Source organism: Ornithorhynchus anatinus, chromosome 1 (genome assembly GCF_004115215.2).
Source record: "Ornithorhynchus anatinus isolate Pmale09 chromosome 1, mOrnAna1.pri.v4, whole genome shotgun sequence".
NCBI lineage: Eukaryota > Metazoa > Chordata > Mammalia > Monotremata > Ornithorhynchidae > Ornithorhynchus > Ornithorhynchus anatinus.
The window spans coordinates 148,127,587-148,148,030 of record NC_041728.1 but is presented as its reverse complement, the minus strand read 5'-3'; the positions used below and the strand labels follow the sequence as shown (position 1 = coordinate 148,148,030).

The window sequence follows — 20,444 nt, the reverse complement described above, 5'->3', positions numbered from 1 at the left end:
TATTGAGCGTCTGCTGCGCGCAGAGCGTTTATACTAAACGATTGGGAGAGCACGGTATAACGGGGTTGACAGACGCGATCCCTGCCCGCATCGTGTCTCAACAGGGTAGCACTCTCCAGCTTCCTCTATTATAAAATTGAAATATTTTGCGGTAAGTAATATTTTGAGGTAACGCTCTTTCTGAAAAATGCTATATGTTGTATAGAAATCTGGCCATCCATCTATCGATCGTACCGCTTACTGTGGGCAGAGCACTGTACTGAACGTTGGGGTAGATACAAGGTAATCAGGTTGGACCCAGTCCCTGTCCCAAATGGGGCTCACAGTCTTCATCCCCACTTTGCAGAGGAGGGGACTGAATCACAGAGAAGTTATGTGACTTGCCCAAGGTCACGCAGCGGACAAGTGGCAGAGCTGGAATCAGAGCCCAGGTCTTTCCGACTCCCAGGCCCGTGCTCTAACAGTGCTCTGCACATAGTAAGCGCTTAGCAAATACCAACATTATTATTATTATTATTCACTAGGCCGTGCTGCTTGCGTGGCTCGGTGGAAAGAGCCCGGGCTTGGGAGTCAGAGGTCATGGGTTCGAATCCCCGCTCTGCCACTTGTCAGCTGTGTGACTGTGGGCAAGTCACTTCACTTCTCTGTGCCTCAGTTCCCTCATCTGTAAAATGGGGATTAAGACTATGAGCCCCACGTGGGGCAACCTGATTCCCCTGTATCTACCCCAGCGCTTAGAACAGTGCTCTGCACATAGTAAGCGCTTAACAAATACCAATATTATTATTATTATTATTATTATTATTATTATTATTGAACAGAGTTGAAGAGGGAGTTGTGGGGGCTTCTGTTTCTCGCCCGAGTTCTTCTTTTCCTCTGGATTGTCTGAACTCTGTGGGAGGTCCATATATTCGCTTTGGATGCTCGTGTTTGTGCTGTACCGAAATGTATTTTAAAGTCTATCATTTCTTTCCCCTCACAGGGATATTTCAATATTGATCCCAATGTCACCAAGGCATCTGGGAGCTGTGAAACTTGGAAAGCTAATCTTCTCCTGACTTTCAGTGGTGGATTTGTGAATTTCAATTTTACAAAGGTAAAGTTTAGCTTATTTGAGGGCTTCAGGGGGTACGTCTGTGATTTTTCTCTCATCTACAATGATGAGATTTACTTTGGAACATTGTACAATCCTGCCAACTCTCCATCATAAGTTTAATAAGTGCCAGATCCGTTGCTTCTATGAAAGCTTAACTGATAAGCACGAGGGAGTGTGAAGGAAAGGGTGGGGAATCAGGCATGGAGAAAGTTGCAAAATTTTTTGTGTTTGCTTTTTTTCTTCCCTCTTTCAGCCTTCACTCTTGTGTGGGGTGAAGAAGTCTTGATACCGCTTAGGTACATTTGGTTTTTAGGATCTTAAAAGCACAGTGGCTTTTTTTCATGAGGATTGAAGGAGGAAGTGGTGCAGACAAACAAACCCTCGAATTCCCCGAGGCAGCAAGTGTTTTTCATCCAGTGAAAAATACAAAATGTCAAACCTGGTACTAACTCTCCAAATTCAGAGAATATTCTTTGGCTCTGACCAAAAGAAAACCTAGCTTGTGAGCCCTGAGGGACAGGGACTATGTCTAATTAATAATAATCGTGATATTGGTTAAGCGCTTACTAAGTGCCAGGCCCTGTACTAAGTGCTGGGATGGTTACAAGCAAACTGGATTGGACATAATTCTTGTCCCACATGGGACTCATAGTCTTAATCCCCATTTGACAGATGAGGTAACTGAGGCCTAGAGACATGAAATGATTTGCCCAAATGTCACACAGCAGATAAATGGCAGAGCCAGGATTAAAAACCATGACCTTCTGACTCCCAGGCCCATGCTCTATCCACTATGCCATGCTGCTTCTCGCCTGTGTGTTCTTTACTAGTCCTTAGTACAGGGTTCTGCCCAGTGTTTTTTATTTCATGGTGTTAGTTAAGTGCTTACTAGGTGTAGGATACTGCACTGAGTACTGGGGTAGTTACAAGATAATCAGTTTGAACACGGTCCATGTCCCACGTGGGGCTCACGGTCTTAATCCCCATTTTACACATGAAGTAACTGAGGCACAGAGAAGTTAAGCGACTTGCCCAAGATAACCCAGCGGACAAGTGGCGGAGCGGGAATTAGAGCTCAGGTCCTCTGATTCCCAGGACCTGACTCTTTCTACTAGAACATGCTTAATGAATACTGTGACTACCATTAAAAATACCCATAGCATTAGAAAGCCAAATCCATTTTAATAAAGCCAGTCCTGATTCCTTCTGAAAACGGAAAAAAATCAAATATCACCTCCAACAGAACACTCCATCTCACACCAAGTGAGGGTTTAGGGGCCCACATTTTCTTCCCCTTAGTTCAGATTTCGTTTTTAAAAGCCGAAACAGTGAATAATTTGGTTAAGGCATCAACTGAAAGTCACATTAGCCTTTTATAGTTAATACAACTATCTCTTCTCCCAACTAGAGAGACTGTGTGACAGTTGTACTAAGTCAGTAGTTCCTTTCTACTGCACACCTGCCAGATGCAAGTGTCTTCTTAAGCCCAGAACTTCCTGTTTTTTTTTTTAATCTAACTTCTTTTTAGAACATCTCTCGCTAGGCACCCTGAAAATGCCCAAATCGGGATGCTGAATCTCAAAATTTATTGCTGATTTAGGTTGGGACTAGGAATAGAGATAGTAAAGAAGAAACCCCTGTGGGCAAAGAACATGTCTACCAACTCTGGTTGAACTATACTCTTCCAAGCATGGCTCAGTGGAAAGACCCTGGGCTTGGGAGTCAGAGGTCATGGGTTCAAATTCCGGCTCTGCCACTTGTCAGCTGTGTGACTGTGGGCAAGTCACTTAACTTCTCTGTGCCTCAGTGACCTCATCTGGAAAATGGGGATTAAGACTGTGAGCCTCACATGAGACAACCTGATTGCCCTGTATCTACCCCAGCGCTTAGAACAGTGCTCTGCACATAGTAAGCGCTTAACAAATACCAACCTTATTATTATTACAGGGCTCTGCACACAGTAAGCGCTCAGTAAATACATCTGATTAAACAGCCCAAAACTGCAGATCAAAATTCTGAGCAGAAACGGAAAATTCATCAAAGTCCTTAAGTTGAAGTTCGTTCATCCATTTATTCAATCGTATTTATTGAGCACTTACTGTGTGCAGAACATTGTACTAAACGCTTGGGAAAGTACAGTACGACAACAAACAGTGATCTTCCCTGCCCACAGCGAGCTTACAGACGTAGAGGGAGGGAGACAGACATAAAAATAAATAAAATTACAGATATGTACACAGTGCTGTGCGGCTGGAAGGAGGAAGAGTAAAGGGGAAAAATATGGAACGCTTCACAAATTTGAAGCTCTTCTGCTTTAACCATTGCATGATGTTTTGTTTTCTGAGTAATTTCTCGCTCCTTGGATTCACTGTACAGGGATAGAAGTCCTTTAAAAACTACTGGCAAGAATTCGAGTATTAACCCTTATCAATTCCCTACTCAGCCCCCCCCAACACTTGTTGATTTCAATGAGATTCTAGATGTGATGCAGGCTAGAGCATAGGAAGGAGAGGGAAACAAACACTTTAAATTCCTAATGATATATCTAAAGCAAACATTTCTGGTAATTCAACGGTTCTGAGTTGTAATAGTAGAAGTAGAGTTTTGGGGGGTGGGGGGAGTTAATGGTATTCATTAAGTGCTTACTATAAATCAGGAACTGTATTAAGCACTGGGGTAGATACAAGTTAATCAGCTTGAACACAGTCCATATACCACACGGGGCTCACAGTCTAAATCCCCATTTTAAAGATCGGGTTAACTGAGACACAGAGAAGTTAAGTGATTTGCCCAAGGTCACACAGCAGACAAGTGGCAAAGCTGGGATTAGATCCCAGGTCCTCAGATTCCCAGGCCAGTGCTCTTTCCACTGTCATGCTGCTTCCCTGCAGAGTTGTCTTTTGGTTCAAAGATGACTGTTTAGAAAGGCACTTTGACTAATAATAATCATGGCTTTTTACTAGTATTTGTTAAGCCCTAACTACGTGGTCGAGCACTGTTCCAAGTGCTGGGATAGACACGAGTTAATCCGGTTTAATTCAATCCCTGACCAGGGGCTTTACAGTCTAAGTAAGAGGGAGAACAGGTATTGAATCCCCATTTTACAAATGAGGAAACTGAGACACAGAGAAGATAAGTGACTTGCTCAAGGTCACACAACAGGCAGGTGGGGGAGCCGCGATTAGAAACCTGGTCCTCTGGTCTCTAGGCCCGTGTTTTATCCTCTAAACTAAGTGCCAAGCACTGTTCTACGCACTGAAATAGATGGAAGGTTATCAAGTTTTACACAGTCCCTGTCCCGCATGGGGTTGGTTCAGTCTAGGTAGGGGGGAATAGGATTTAATCTCCATTTTACAGGTTAGGAAATTGAGGCCCAGAGAAGTTAAGCGACTCACCCAAGGTCATCCAGCGAGAAGAGGCAGAGCCGGGATTAGAACCCACTCCCAGGCCCGTGGCCGTCCTATTAGGCCATGCTGCTTCCCTTACACTAAGCAGTTTACAGCTCAGTACACTGTTCTCCCGCAAGATCTCATGACTTGATCTAGTCTTTCCAATAGGCCTTGCTCTCATTTTGTTAGTGAGATTCCCTGAGCTGAACTGCCACGAATGATTAAGTTTAAATTGTCATCGGATTCGATTATTCACAGGTTCCTGTACCAAAGCCAAGAATAGAGGTGCCAGTTTTAGATTGAGTAGACTTTTTTTTTTCCAGAGAATGTTATTTCATTTTCATTTACAGAGTTGGCAATTCTCTCTTTCTATATCGCCTGTCTGTTTTAATGGCGTTTTCAAGTTTCCATCTTTAAAGCACCCATCTCCAGCCATCATTGCTATTGTTCTCGTCTGTCCGTCTCCCCCGATTAGACCGTAAACCCGTCAAAGGGCAGGGGCTGTCTCTATCTGTTACCGATTTGTATATTCCAAGCGCTTAATACAGTGCTCTGCACATAGGAAGCGCTCAATAAATACTATTGAATAAATGAATAGAGCTTTACTAGTTACGCTCCCCAGACCAAACAAGACAAAAACAAGCAAACAAAAAGCACAAGTTTAGGGTGTGTTCTCTGCCAAGTAAGGATGCATTTTCCAGACACCTCTGCCTGAGCATACTTAGAAAAGAAGCCAGATTTGGGCTCCAGTGGGATGATACCAGACTGAAGTCTGCAGGTCCTGGAAGTCTGGGGATAAAGCTCAGGTCTGGAAGTCAGAGGAGCTGGGTTCTAATCCTACTGTGTGACTTTGGGCAATGCACTTAACTTCTCTGTAACTCAGTTTCCTCAACTATAAAATTAGGATTCAATACTTCTCCCTCCTATCAATACTTCTTCTCATTCATTCATTCAATAGTATTTATTGAGCGCTTACTATGTGCAGAGCACTGTACTAAGCGCTTGGAACGTACAAATCGGTAACAGATAGAGACAGTCCCTGCCCTCTGACGGGCTTACAGTCTAATCGGGTTCTCCCTCCTACGTAGATGGTGAGCCCCATGGAGGGCAGGGACTGTGTCCTACCTGATTTACTTATATCAACCCCAACATTTAGAGCAACACTTGACACATAATAATAATAATAGTAATGGCATTTGTTAAGCACTTACTATGTATCAGGCACTGTACTTAACGCTAGGGCGGATGCAAGCTAATCGGGTTGAATATAGTCCCTGTCCCGTGTGGGGCTCAAAGTCTCTATCCCCACTTTACAGATGGGGTAACTGAGGCCCAAAGAAGTGAAGTGATCTCAGGGTCACCCAGAAGACAAGAGGTGGAGCCAGGATCAGAACCCATGACCTTCTTACTCCCAGCCCTGTACTCTATCCACTACAACTTACTGCTTCTCAACAAATAGCATAAAAAGTACTCTCCCAAGCAGAGAAGCAGCGTGGCGCAGTGGAAAGAGCACGGGCTTTGGAGTCAGGGCTCATGAGTTCGAATCCCAGCTCTGCCGCTTGTCGGCTGTGTGACTGTGGGCAAGTCACTTAACTTCTCTGTGCCTCAGTTCCCTCATCTGTAAAGTGGGGATTAAGACTGTGAGCCCCACGTGGGACAACCTGATTCCCCTGTGTTTACCCCAGCGCTTAGAACAGTGCTCTGCACATAGTAAGCGCTTAAAAAAACCAACATTATTATTATTATTATTATTATTATTAGTATAGTGTGGCTTAGTGGGAAGACCCCGGGCTTGGGAGTCAGAGGTCGTGGATTCTAATCCCGGCTCTGCCACCGGTCAGCTGTGTGACTTTAAGCAAGTCACTTAACTTCTCTGTGCCTCGGTTACCTCAGTTGTAAAGTGGGGATGAAGACTGTGAGCCCCACGTGGGACAACCTGATCACCTTGTATCTACCGCAGCACTTAGAACAGTGATTGGCGCTTAGTAAGCGCTTAACAAATGGCATCATCATCATCATAGTGTTCTGCACATAGTAAGCGCTCAATATATAGTATTGATCAATGAACAAATACTATTTTTTTAAAAATTCACAAATGGTCCTTCACACTTGACAGATTTCAGCTAAAAGTGTTTTTCTGTTCTTTTGCAGGATGGAGGCTCATATTATATCAGCTCAATAGAAGCACGTTTGACTGTCTCTTCTCCAAGTAAGCATGCAAAGTTATGGATTTTACATTTCAGTGCCCAGTTATGTTCACTCTTTAGCCTATTGGCAGTTTTAATCTTTATCTTATCTGGAAACTTGTTAAAGTTGGGATCATAAATAAACGACCGAATGATCGAGTTGCCAGAGATCTAGTTTGGAGTGCATTTTCAGGATGAGTTACAAGTTCCATCTCACGATTACCAGAAGGTTTTAAAATAGTCGGTGAGTTTCCGTAGACCTCCCACTTCGCCACCATCCTCAGTGGCTTCTTTCAGACATCTAGAGGTGCCAACTATTCACTCTTCACCTGAGAAGCAGTGTGGTCTAGTGGATAGAGCACGGGCCTGGGAGTCAGAAGGGCATGGGTTCTAATCCCGGCTCTACCACTGGTCTGATGTGTGGCCTTGGGTAAGTCGCTTCACTTCTCTGTGCCTCGGTTCCCTCATCTGAAAAATGGGGATTAAGACTGTGAGCCCCATGTGGGACAGGGACTGTGTCCCACCTAATTACCTTGTATCTACAACAGTGTTTGACCCATAGTAAGCACTTAACAGATACCATTATTAAGAGGCAGGGATTGCAGAGGGCATGTTGACCAAAACGAGACAGGTTTCAAAGAACTAATAGCCCAGTAACGCTTCCATCTTGGGATTTTTCAACCCTGACTGGGAATTCTCAGGTAGTAGTAATAGAAATAGTATTTCTTAAACCCTTACTGTGTGCAGAGCACCGTGCTAAGTGCTGGGAGAAAATACCCAAGTGGGAATTAAAGATGGTTCCTGGCCTTCAGGGGTTTACAATCTGAAATCTTGGCAAAGACCTGGGATGAGCAAAGCTGGAAATCCAGCTCAAAAATCTGTGGGGGAGACTCACCCCGAGGGGTTGGGGATGGCTAATGAAATGAGAGAGGACTTTAAAGAGCTGACTCTCACGCTGTGTCGTCCCCTTTTTTTAGGGAAGCAGCCTGGCTTAGTGGAACGAGCATGAGCTCGGGAGTCAGAGGACATGGGTTCTAATCCCGCCTCCTCCAGTTGTCTGCTCTGTGACCTTAGGCAAGCCACTTAACTTCTCTGTTCCTCAGTTATCTCATCTGTAAAATGGGGATTAAGACTGTGAGTCCCACATGGGACAACCTGATTTACCTTGCAGCTGCCCCGGTGCTTAGAACAGTGTTCGGCACGTAGTAAGCGCTTAACAAATACCGTCATTATTATTTCCAATTATTCATTCAATGTATTTATTGAGTGCTTACTATGTGCAGAGCACTGTACTAAGCGCTTGGAATGTACAAATAGGTAACAGAGACAGTCCCTGCCCTTTGATGGGTTTACAGTCTAATCGGGGGAGACAGGCAGACAAGAACAATAGCAATAAATAGAATCAAGGGGATGAACATCTCATTAAAACAATAGCAAATAAATAGAATCTAGGTGATGTACATCTCATTAACAAAATAAATAGGTAATGAAAATATATACAGTTGAGCGGACGAGTACAGTGCTGAGGGGAGGGGAAGGGATGGGGGAGGAGCAGAGGGAAAGAGGGGAAAAGAGGGTTTAGCTGAGGGGAGGTGAAAGGGGGTAGAGGGGGAGCAGAGGGAAAAAGGGGAGTTCAGTCTGGGAAGGCCTCTTGGAGGAGGTGAGCTCTCACTAGGGTTTTGAAGAGGGGAAGAGAATTAGTTTGGTGACGGTGAGGAGGGAGGGCGTTCCAGGACCGCGGGAGGACGTGGGCCAGGGGCCGACGGCGGGATGGGCGAGATCGGGGGACGGTGAGGAGGTGGGCGGCGGAGGAGCGGAGCGTGCGGGGTGGGCGGTGGAAAGAGAGAAGGGAGGAGAGGTAGGAGGGGGCAAAGTGACGGAGAGCCTTGAAGCCTAGAGTGAGAAGTTTTTGTTTCGTGCGGAGGTCGATAGGCAACCACTGGAGGTTTTATGAAGGGGAGTGACTTGCCCAGAGCGTTTCTGCAGGAAGATGAGCCGGGCAGCGGAATGAAGAATAGCCTGGAGTGGGGTGAGACGGGAGGAAGGGAGATCAGAGAGAAGGCTGACACAATAATCCAGGTGGGATTTTTATGAGAGCCTGTACCAGTAAGATAGCCGTTTGGGTGGAGAGGAGAGGGTGGATCTTGGCGATATTATAAAGGTGAGACCGGCAGGTTTTGGTGACGGATTGGATGATTCCCCACTAGGGTATATATCCTATTTATTGATTCAGTATCACCGCTTAGTACACTGTCAGCACTTAGTACAGTGCCTGGCACATAGTAAGCGCTTAACAAATACCATAATAACAATTATTATTATTCCCCAATCCATCTTTCCTTACTTTTGCTACTCCAGGTGTATTTTTATCTTTCCTCCTGATCCCACTGTGGATAGATAACCTATGTCTGCCAGTCTCCCATAAGATTATAAGTGCCTTGAAATCAGAGGCAACGTCTTTGACTTCTACTGTGCTTTCCCAGCCGCCGCTCAGCACACATCTCCCTCTCTAGACTGTGAGCTCCTGGTGGGGAGGGAATGTGCTTACCAACTCTGTTAGACTGTACTCTCCCAAGCGCTTAATACAGTATTCCGACTGGATTAGGGCATCAGCTTCCTATCTGATCTCCCAACCTTCTGTCTCTCCCCGCTTCAGGCTATACTTCACTCTGCTGCTCTGGGCATGTCACCTCTGGGCGTGATTACGCTCTGGGCATGTCACCCACCTCCTCAAAAATTTCCAGTGGTTGCCTATCAACCTCTGTATCAAGCAAAAGCGCCTCGCTATTGGCTTCAAAGCTCTCCATCCCTTTGTCCCCCTCCTACCTCACCGCCCTTTTCTCTTCTCCAGCCCAGCCCGCACGGTCCGCTCCTCTGCCGCCGCTCACTTCCTCAGTGGGCCTCGTTCTCACCTGTCCCGCCGTCGACCCCTGGCCCACGTCCTACCTCTGGCCTGGAATGCCCTCCCTCCTCACATCCTCCAAACTAACTTTCTTCCCCCCTTCAGAGCCCTATTGAGACCTCACCTCCTCCAGGAGGCCTTCCCAGACTGAGTCCTCCCTTTTCCTCTGCTCCTCTTCCCCTCCCCATCGCCCCGACTCCCTCTCTCTGCTCTATCCTCCTCCCCGCCCCACAGCACTTGTGTATATATGTACATATTTATTATCCTATTTATTTTATTAATGATGTGTATATATCTATAATTCTATTTATATTGATGCTATTGATGCCTGTTTACTTGTTTTGGTGTCTGTCCCCCCCCCCCCTTCTAGACGGTGAGCCTGTTGTTGGGTAGGGATTGTCTCTACTTGTTGCTGAATTGTACTTTCCAAGTGCTTAGTACAGTGCTCTGCACACAGTAAGCCCCCAGTAAATATGATTGAGTGAAGTGAATGAATGAATGAACGTAAGCAGTACGGTCTGAGACGCCGTGTGGTCTAATGGTTAGAGCACGGACCTGGAAGTCTGAAGAACCTGTGTTCTGATTCCGGCTCTGCCGCTTGACTGCTGTACAACCTTGGGCAAGTCACTTCACTTCTCTGTGCCTCGGTGTCTTCATCTGTAACAGCGGGATTAAGACCATGTCCAACCTGTCTTGTATCTACCCTAGTGCTTAGTACAGTGCCTGGCACGTAGGAAGTGCTTAACAAATACCATAAAAAAGTAAAGACTCAAGAAATACAATTGACTGAGTAGCTTCTTAATGAATAAAACTGATGAGTTCATTCTGGTGCTAGAAGAAGTTGCAGGGTCTAGGCTAGGCAGAGGGTAAAAACCTGGAACTTAGGGATAATGAATTCCTACTTACCTCATCATCTACATCAGTGGCATTTATTGAGTGCTTATTCTGTTCAGAGCACTGTACTAAGCACTCGCGAGGGTAAAATCCAACGCGGTTCACCTTGACATCTCGTCTTTTAATTTGCAGAGGTGGATCACCATGGAGTGAAAAGGGAAGTGCAGTGGTTTAAGACGTTGGTTGGGCATTCTTTCCAGTGCCTCAGCGCCCAGAGGGTTCAACTGGGGAATGACCTGCAGCTGCAGACAGTCAATGTCCAACTCCAAGCATTTGACATCACGAGAGACCAGTTTGGGAATGGTAAGCTTGGATTCCAGTGGTTCATAAACTCTCCATTTTAGAAACAGAGGCAGCTCCATTTTACCGCTAAAGCGGGCCCAGTAGCTCCCTTGGGAACAAGGGCATTCATTTAAAACAGTCCTTCAACTCCTTCAACAAAAAACCTTCCCAGCCAACACTCACTCCTGTCTGCCCTCTTGCCCAGATTTACAGGCATGTGTTCATGCAGAGAAAGCCCATACCCTTCAGAGCACAGAGATAAACCCATTCGCGGAAAAGCACAAATTTTCTTTTTTGCCCAACACTCAACCAACTATCGTGACACATTGATGCAGACATACCTGACACGGACACATAACACAGACACACGTGAGAATTATTTTATTCATTCATTCATTCAATAGTATTTATTGAGCGCTTACTATGTGCAGAGCACTGGACTAAGCGCTTGGAATGAACAAGTCGGCAACAGATTGAGACGGTCCCTGGCTTACGGTCTAATCGGGGGAGACGGACAGACAAGAACAGTGGCAATAAATAGAGTCAAGGGGAAGAACATCTCGAAAAACAAAGGCAACTAAGAGATATCCATTGATTATCTGTAAAATGCCTGTCCTCCTATCGACTTTATCTCATCTAATCTTGTATCTATCCCAATGCTTAGCACATAACAGATCCTTAATAAGTGTCCTCATCAACAATCAATCAGTGGTATTTATAGAGCACTTACAGGGTGCAGAACACTGAATTATCATGAGTACGATCTTGAGTTTTAATTATTAAACCCGGATAATAATTGTCTTATGAGTGCAGTCAGTTCTCCTTTAGTGTTCGTAATTATGAGTTTCAGGTGGCAGATTATTGAGTTAGAGAGCGTTCTTCCCTTAATGCATCATGTCTGGATACACAAGAAGTTTAGAGTCTAGAGAGGGAGACTGACAACATAAATTATGGGTGTGAACATAAGTGCCGTAAAGTACCATACGGTGAGTTTAATGTAAAGTGAGTTAATTCTTTGGGACCGCGCATTATAGAAGAACTGACGGTATAGTGGCCAGAGATCTCATTAGAGAAATTTGACACAGGAATGAGTCCAAACAGCAGTGATGAGAAGTTCAGTCCATTTTTCCTCACCACGCTCCTATACCTAACCAATTTCAGAGAAGCAGTGCAGCTCAGTGGAAAGAGCACGGGCTTGGGAGTCAGAGGTCATGGGTTCTAATTCCGGCTCCTCCACTTGTCAGCTGTGTGACTTTGGGCAAGTCGCTCAACTCTCTGTGCCTCAGTTACCTCATCTGGAAAGTGGAGATTAAGACTGTGAGCCCCATGTGGGACAACCTGATTACCTTGTATCCCCCCCCGCCCCAGCGCTTAGAACAGTGCTTGGCACATAGTAAGCGCTTAAGAAATGCCATCATTATTATCATTATTATTAAGAAAAGCCAAATGGACACCCTCCAACCTCTGCTTGAAGGTTTAATCGCTGAAGACGGGGAACTTGACTAGCCACTAACTGGGTTTCAGGGAATGTGCTTGTAAAGTACCTATTGTGACTTCTCAAAAGATCTCTCAAGATCTAAGACTTCCCCTTCACCGCCTGCCAGGAAGACTACCCACTTCAGATAAATTGCACAATACTTCGGGCAGACATTTCAGATCTTTAGGATTCTTTTCTCTTAATAACTCAAAGCCCTTTCTGACCGTTGTCTGATTCATCTTCACAATTGAGAAGCACGGTGGCCTAGTGGAAAGAGCCAGTCCTGGGAGTCAGAGGGCCTGGCTTCTAATCCCGACCCCGCCACTCGTCAGTTGCGTGACCTCGGGCAAATCGCTTGACATCTCTGGGCCTCAGGTACTTCATCTGTAAAATGGGGGTTGAGACTGTGAGCTGCATGTGGGACGTGGACTGTGTCCAACCTGATTATCTTGTATCCACCCCAAAAAAACGAATTAAAAAAACCCTGCCTTATGGCAGAGGAAGTGAACAGGTTGTGTGACGGTCGGAAATAAACTGCATCTGGAGTAGAGCTGGGACATAGACTGGATTTGTACATTCCAAGCGCTTAGTACAGTGCTCTGCACATAGTAAGCGCTCAATAAATACTATTGAATGAATGAATGAACTGGAGCTCGTGTGCCATGGTTTGCTGCGTGATCCAACATAGATGCGTGAACAGATGTCTGGGGATCAATCAATCGGGGGTTACTTATTGAGTGCTTAATGTGTGCAGAGCCCTGTACTAAGCGCTTAGGAGAGTACAATATAGTGCCTAGCACAAAGTTAGTGCTTAACAAATATCATTATTATTATTATTATTATTATTACAATACCAATAGAGTTGGTAGACCCAATCCCTGCCCACAATGAATTTACAATTTAAAGCATGGTGTAGTGGATAAAGCACGGCCCCGCGAGTAGGGAAATCATGAGTTCTAGTCCCGGCTGTGCCGCTTGTCTGCTGTGTGACCTTGGGCAAGTCACTTTACTTCTCCGTGCCTCAGTTGCCTTATCTTTAAATGGGGATTGAGACTGTGAGCCCCACATGGGACAGGGACTGTGTCCAACCTGATTTCCTTGCATCTACCCCAGTGGTTAGTACAGTGCCTGACACAGAGTAAGCGCTTAACAAATACCATAATTATAATTACTATTATTCATTCAGTCATATTTATTGCACATTTACTGTGTGCAGAGCACTGTACTAGGCCCTTGAAAGTACAATTCAGCAATAAAGAGAGAAAATCCCTGTCCACAATGGGTTAATCAATATAGAGGGGGAGAGAGATAAATTACAGTGCGGGGAAATGGGGGAGTATAAAGATATCAATCAACTGTATTTATTGAGTGCTTACTGCCCCTTGTCAGCTGTGTGACTGTGGGCAAGTCACTTCACTTCTCTGTGCCTCAGTTCCCTCATCTGTAAAATGGGAGTGAAGACTGTGAGCCTCACGTGGGACAACCTCATTCCCCTGTATCTACCCCAGCGCTTAGAACAGTGCTCTGCACGGAGTAAGCGCTTAACAAATACCAACATTACTACATGCAGAGCACTGTACTAAGCGCTTGGGAGAGTACCATATAAAAGAGTCGGTAGACATGTTCCCTGCCCACAAAAGGCTTACAGTCTAGACAGGGATATAATAATGTGGGTACTTGTTAAGCGCTTACTATGCACAGAGCACTGTTCTAAACGCTGGGGTAGATACAGGGGAATCAGGTCGTCCCACGTGAGGCTCACAGTTAATCCCCATTTTACAGATGAGGGAACTGAGGCACAGAGAAGTTGTGACTTGCCCACAGTCACACAGCTGACAAGTGGCAGAGCCGGGATTCAAACTCATGACCTCTGACTCCCAAGCCCGTGCTCATTCCACTGAGCCACGCTGCTTCTCTATAATAATGTTGATATTCGTTAAGCGCATACTATGTGCAGAGCACTGTTCTAAGCGCTGGGGGAGATACAGGGTCATCAGGTCGTCCCACGTGGGGCTCACACACTTTTAATCCCCCTTTTACAGATGAGGGAACTGAAGCACAGAGAAGTGAAACGACTCGCCCACAGTCACACAGCTGACAAGCGGCAGAGCCGGGAGTCGAACTCATGACCTCTGACTCCGAAGCCCGCGCTCTTTCCACTGAGCCACGCTGCTTCCCCTAATGTACATAAGTACATATATAGAGACATATAGTCCGGGGGTAGGGAGACACCCCTTTTGAGAGTTAGTTGGAAAGGAAAAAAGGGAGTATCAGGGGATCGCAGTGTGATGAGAAGCCGTTTAGTGGGACTAGGTATTTAGGCTTGCTCCTGCAAGGCCTGAAACCTCTCTGGAGCTTGAGCCCTGCTTCTCCTGTTGATCCCTGTTTCTTATTAGGTGCTTTCTGTATTCCCTCTAGCTTCTCTCCATCTCAAAAATCCCTCCCATTTCAAAATGCTCTCCTGGGAGGTGATAGGAGACTGATTTTATTCACTTTCTTCACCGTTTTGTTTCAAATGATTGAACACAATCATTTGATCATCAAGCATTGTGTTTAAAATAGCAAACGAACGGAAAGATATGCTCGGAACCACCGGCAATCTGGACTTCCAGTGGTAAAAAAATAAGTAAATAAATAAATGGTGGTATTTGTTAAGCGCTTACTATGTGCAAAGCACTGTTCTAAGCGCTGGGGGATACAAGGTGATCAGCTTGTCCCACGTGGGGCTCACAGTTTTTTAATCCCCATTTGACAGTGGTATTCTATGGCGGGCAGCAAGGCAGCGTGGACTAATGGGTAGAGCTTGGGTCCGGGAGTCAGAAGAATCTGGGTTCTAACTCCGGCTCGGCCACCTGTCTGCCGTGTGACCTTGGGCAAGTCATTTCACTTCTCTGTGCCTCAGTTACCTCAACTGTAAAATGGAGGTTAAGATTGTGAGCCTCATGTGGGACATGGACTGTATCTACCCCACCACTCAGTACAGTGCCGGACACACAGTAAGCACTTAAAAAATACCATTTGAAAAAAAACCAAACCCCTCAAACTGAATCTGACCGGGAAGTAATGGTCGGAGAGTCCCATCCTGCCGGGTGGAATATCCCAATAATTCTTACGAAAGAGGGACCCCTTAGGTTGGTGCGGTGTCCAAAGGGGAAATTCCCAGGGGATTGCAAAGTCCTTGGCAAGCTGGAGGCCACGGAAACTGATGGAGCCGGCTTCCTCTACTTCCTCTGCTCCGACTCGCCCCTCCGCTCCCAGCCTTTAAGATCTGCTCCAGTGCTGCGGGGGATCGGAGTCGCACGGCGTGGCCTAGTGGAAAGAGCGCAGACCTAGGAGTCAGAAGACCTGGGTTCTAATCCTTTGGTCTGCTGAGTGTGAACTTGGGCCAGTGACTTCACTTCTTTGTCCCCCAGTTGCCTCATCTGTAAAATGGGAATTAATTCCCTTCCTCTGACTGTGAGCCCCACGTGGGACAGGGACCGCGGCCAACCTGATTACCTTGTATCTACCCCGGTCCTTAGGACAGTGCTCGACACATAGTCAGCACTTAATTAGATTTTTTAAAAAGTTCAAACGCGGGTTGGCGTATGTGATCCCTGCAAGGTGAGTGGGAGGTTTTATTGGTAACGAGAAGCAGCGTGGTCTAGGGGATAGAGCACGAGCCTGGGCGGCAGAAGGATCTGGGTTTTAATCCCGGCTCTGCGGCTTGTCTGCCGGGAGACGTTGGACGAGTCACTTTACTCAGTTATCTCATCTGTAAAATGGGGGTTCAGACTGTGAGCCCTATGTGGCAGGGAGTCCAGAGAGGCAGCACGGCCTAGTGGAAAGACAACGGGCTTGGGAGGCAGGGGACGTGGCTTCTAATCCCACCTCCTCCACTTGTCTGCTGTGTGACCTTGGGCATGTCATCATTTAATTTCTCCTTGCCTCGGTGACCTCATCTGTAAAATGGGGATTAAGACTGTGAGCCCCATGTGGGACAACCTGATTACCTTGTATCTACCCCAGGGCTTAGAACGGTGCTTGGCACATAGTAAATGCTTAACAAATACCAGTTATTATTATTATTATTAATGTGGGAATGGCTGAATTCAAGAAGGTCAAAAACTTGCTGGTTTAGGGTGGAAGAGTACTGAAAAGGGAAGAAAATAAATCAGTTCTAGTTCTGGTTCCTCTAGAAGTAATGCTATGTATTGAATGTCTACTGGGAACAACAAACTGTATTAAGCACATGGGAAAATATAATAGAAACTAAACAGCGTGGCTCAATGGAAAGAGCCCGGGCTTGGAAGTCAGAGGTCATGGGTTCGAATCCCAGCTCTGCCACCTCTCAGCTGTGTGACTTGGGGCAAGTCACTTAACTTCTCTGTGCCTCAGTTCCCTCATCTGTAAAATGGGGATTAAGACTGTGAGCCCCATGTGGGACAACCTGATTCCCCTATGTCTACCCCGGCGCTTAGAACAGTGCTCGGCACATAGTAAGCACTTAACAAATACCAACATTATTATTATTATTACTTAACTGCTCTGGGCCTCAGATACTTCATCTGTAAAATGGGGATGAAGACTGTGAGCCTCATGTGGGACAACCTGATTACCCTGTATCTACCCCAGCGCTTAGAGCAGTGCTCTGCACATAGTAAGCCCTTAACAAATACCAACATTATTCATCAGCTGTGTGGCTGTGGGCAAGACACCTAACTTCTCTGGGCCTCAGTTACCTCATCTCTAAAATGGGGATGAAGACTGTGACCCTCACGTGGGACAACCTGATTGCCCTGAATCTCCCCCAGCGCTTAGAACAGTGCTCTGCGTATAGTAAACGCTTAACAAATACCAACATTATTAAACATTCAGTCCATGCCCACAAGGAGCTACTTCTTAGCTGACCTGGAGGAAGTTGTCTCACCTTCAGGCTTCGGCGTGACCTAGTGGAACGAGCACGGGCCTGGGAGTCAGAAGGACCTGTGTTCTAATCCAGTCTACTATATGACTTTGGGCAGGTCACTTCTCTGTGCTTTGGAAACCTCATCTGTAAAATAGGGATGAAGAATATGAGCCCCATGTGGGACATAGACTGCGTCCAACCTGATTAGCATTTATCTACACCAGTGCTTAGCACAGTGCCTTGCAGATGGTAAGCATTTAACAAATACCATTAAAAATACCCCCGAGCCTTTATTGTGCTTTCCTTCTCCTGGTAAAGTCCAGGTGGATGTGTTTCTACTTTAACGACTCTTCTGGATTTGGCTTCTTGGGCGTAACACCTCCTACTTTACTTCAATTACAGCAGACGAATGCTTCAGTGACAGGAACAGGAGAGCAATCCCTGTGGCCGTGAGCCTGAGTATCGCAGGATTGTTTGTCGTTTTGCTTGTTACCTGCCTGGTGACCAGAAAGAGCCCTGCTAGAGGATATGAACGCGTCTAAAGTTCCCACCTTCTTCAAAATGTGCGTAGCAAGTATGAGGGCCTCGGGACTTTCGGCAAGAGACGATGGTTTCCGCTTTTTGCCTTCCCCAGAATGGCGGTTTCAGTTGGGTGGGACCTCCCTGCTTGGACTTTAGAAAACCTCCTGATGGCCTGGAGGGGGATTGAGAAGCAGCGTGGCTCAGTGGAAAGAACCTGGGCTTCGGAGGCAGAGGTCATGAGTTCGACTCCCGGCCCTTGCCAGCCTAGCATAAAGAAGGATTTCCTGGCAACCTGGGTGAGCGGAAAGGTTGCCTTGGCTAGGCAGGCTGCAGGTCTGGCAAGCTGCAGAGGGAATCAACACTGACGTAGTGGATAGAGCACGGGCCTGGAAGTCAGGGGGTCATGGGTTCTAATCCCAGTTATAACACTTTTGTGCTGTGTGACCTTGAGCAAGTCACTTCACTTCTTTGGTCCTCATTTCTCTCCTCTGTAAAATGGGGATTGACTGCGAGCCCTCTGTGGGACAGGGACTATGTCCAACCTAATCACCTTGTATCTCAGTGGAAAGAGCCCAGGCTTGGGTGTCAGAGGCCATGGGTTCGAATTCCAGCTCTGTAAATTGTCAGCTGTGTGACTGTGGGCAAGTCACTTAATTTCTCTGTGCCTCAGTTCCCTCATCTGTAAAATGGGGATTAAGACTGTGAGCCTCACGTGGGACAACCTCATTACCCTGTGTCTACCCCAGCGCTTAGAACAGTGCTCTGCACATAGTAAGCACTTAACAAATACCAACATTACCGCAGTGCTTGGCACATAGCAAGTGCTTAACAAATACCATAAACGAATATATGTTTATGAATGTGTGTGTATATATATATATACGTATATACGAATATATATAAAAAAATAACGAATAATAACCTTTAAACACACATTCTAGATTTACACCACCACCATTTTCAAACTGAGCAAATAATCTGATAGATTTTTAGGAGGGTCATCATTTGGACTATGATTCATCAACACAGTTTTTGAACAAACTCAAAAACTCAAACTCAAACAAACTGCGGATGGTAGAGAGTGAGAAAAGATCAAGCCAATGCAGAAAGAGATGGAGCTCTGTAGAGAGTTGTCAATATTTCGTGCATAATCCATCATTGAAAACGTTATGAGCTGAAGGACATCTTAGACTGAAACAGGTCTTTTTAAATTGTGACGTGGTTTGCTGTGTGTTCCGACAGATGTAAGAGCGGATGTCTGGGGATCAATCAATCCATGGTTATTCACTGAGTGCTTATTGTGCGCAGAGCACTGCACTAAGCACTTAGGAGAGTACAATACAATAGAGTTGGTAAACACAATAATAATAATAGTGTTGGTATTTAAGTGCTTACTATGTGCAGAGCACTGTTCTAAGCGCTGGGGGAGATACAGGGTCATCAGGTTATTCATTCATTCATTCAATAGTATTTATTGAGCGCTTACTATGTGCAGAGCACTGTACTAAGCTCTTGGAATGTCCAAATCGGCAACAGATAGAGACAGTCCCTGCCCTTTGACGGGCTTACAGTCTAATCGGGGGAAACGGGCAGACAAGAACAATGGCAATAAATAGAGTCTCATAAAAACAATGGCAACTAAATAGAATCAGGGTGATGTACATCTCATTAAACAAAATAAAATAAATAGGGTGATGAAGCTATACAGTTGAGGGGACGAGTACAATGCTGAGGGGGTGGGACGGGAGAAGGGGAGGAGGAGAGGGAAATGGGGGAGAGATCCCACGTGAGGATCACAGTTAATCCCCATTTTACAAATGAGGTAACTGAGGCACGGAGAAGTTAAGTGACTTGCCCACAGTCACACAGCTGACAAGTGGCAGAGCCGGGATTCAAACCCATGACCTCTGACTCCTAGGTCCGGCCTCTTTCCACTGAGCCACGCTGCTTCTCCCTATCAGTGGAAAGATGTGGGGGGAAGTGAGGGAAAGTGGGGGAAATGTATCTGTTTATTGTTTTGTTGTACTCTTTTAAGTGTTTAGTAGAGTGTTTTGCACGTAGCAAGTCCTCAGTAAATGCGACTGAATGAATGAATGAAATGATACTGGCAGATTCCCTGAGCCCGTCCTACTTGGTGATGGTTATTTGATTCTTTCAAATGAAGGCTAAAAATGAATGAAAATGCTAGAGATTCAGAGCTGCGTTTGTCTGCAAGTCACCTCTCTGGGATTAATGTTCGGATGAAGAATTAATGTTATTTCCCCTTCATCTGTCAATCAGTGGGACTAGCTAGCATGCCGTAGTGGATAGAGCACGGGCCTGGGAGTCGGAAGGTCATGGGTTCTAATCCTGCCTCTTCCACTTGTCTGCTGTGTGACCTTGAGCGAGTCACTTCACTTCTCTGGGCTTCAGTCCCTTCATCTGTAAAATGGGGAGTGAGGCTGTGAGCCCTAAGCGAGACAGGGATTGTGTCCAACCCGATTTGCTTGTATCCATCCAGCGGTCAGTACAGTGCCTGGCACATAGTAAATGCTTAACGAAGACCGTTATTATCAGTGCTTAGAACAGTGCTTGGCACATAGTAAGTGCTTAGCAAATACCATTTTTATTATTATTGTTTATTGAGCACTTGCAGAGCAAACTATTAAGAGTCTGAGAGAGTACAATAGACTCAGTGGATATAATCCCTGCCCTCAGAGAGCTTACTTTGCTGGGAGATGATGTAAATTGTTTTGTATCCAAAGTTACACTGAATCTCAGACTTGGTTGGTCCGCCACTTCTCGCTCTATTCACTATTTAATCTCTTT

General features: G+C 45.8%; 1 protein-coding gene across 2 annotated transcripts in view; it reads left to right on the top strand.

Annotated features, from left to right (window-relative positions):
- LAMP3 (lysosomal associated membrane protein 3) overlaps positions 1–20,444 on the top strand; it is a 46,958-nt gene that overhangs the window by 15,969 nt on the left and 10,545 nt on the right. Inside the window, exons 4-7 of one of the 2 annotated variants that reach the window (XM_029055719.2) lie at positions 983–1,096; positions 6,637–6,694; positions 10,600–10,770; positions 17,517–17,677. In XM_029055719.2, the coding sequence (XP_028911552.1) occupies positions 983–1,096; positions 6,637–6,694; positions 10,600–10,770; positions 17,517–17,656 (483 nt within the window). In that variant the 3' untranslated portion in view covers positions 17,657–17,677. The remainder of the gene's footprint in view (positions 1–982; positions 1,097–6,636; positions 6,695–10,599; positions 10,771–17,516; positions 17,678–20,444) is intronic. The other variant, XM_029055805.2, reaches the window with a different exon arrangement.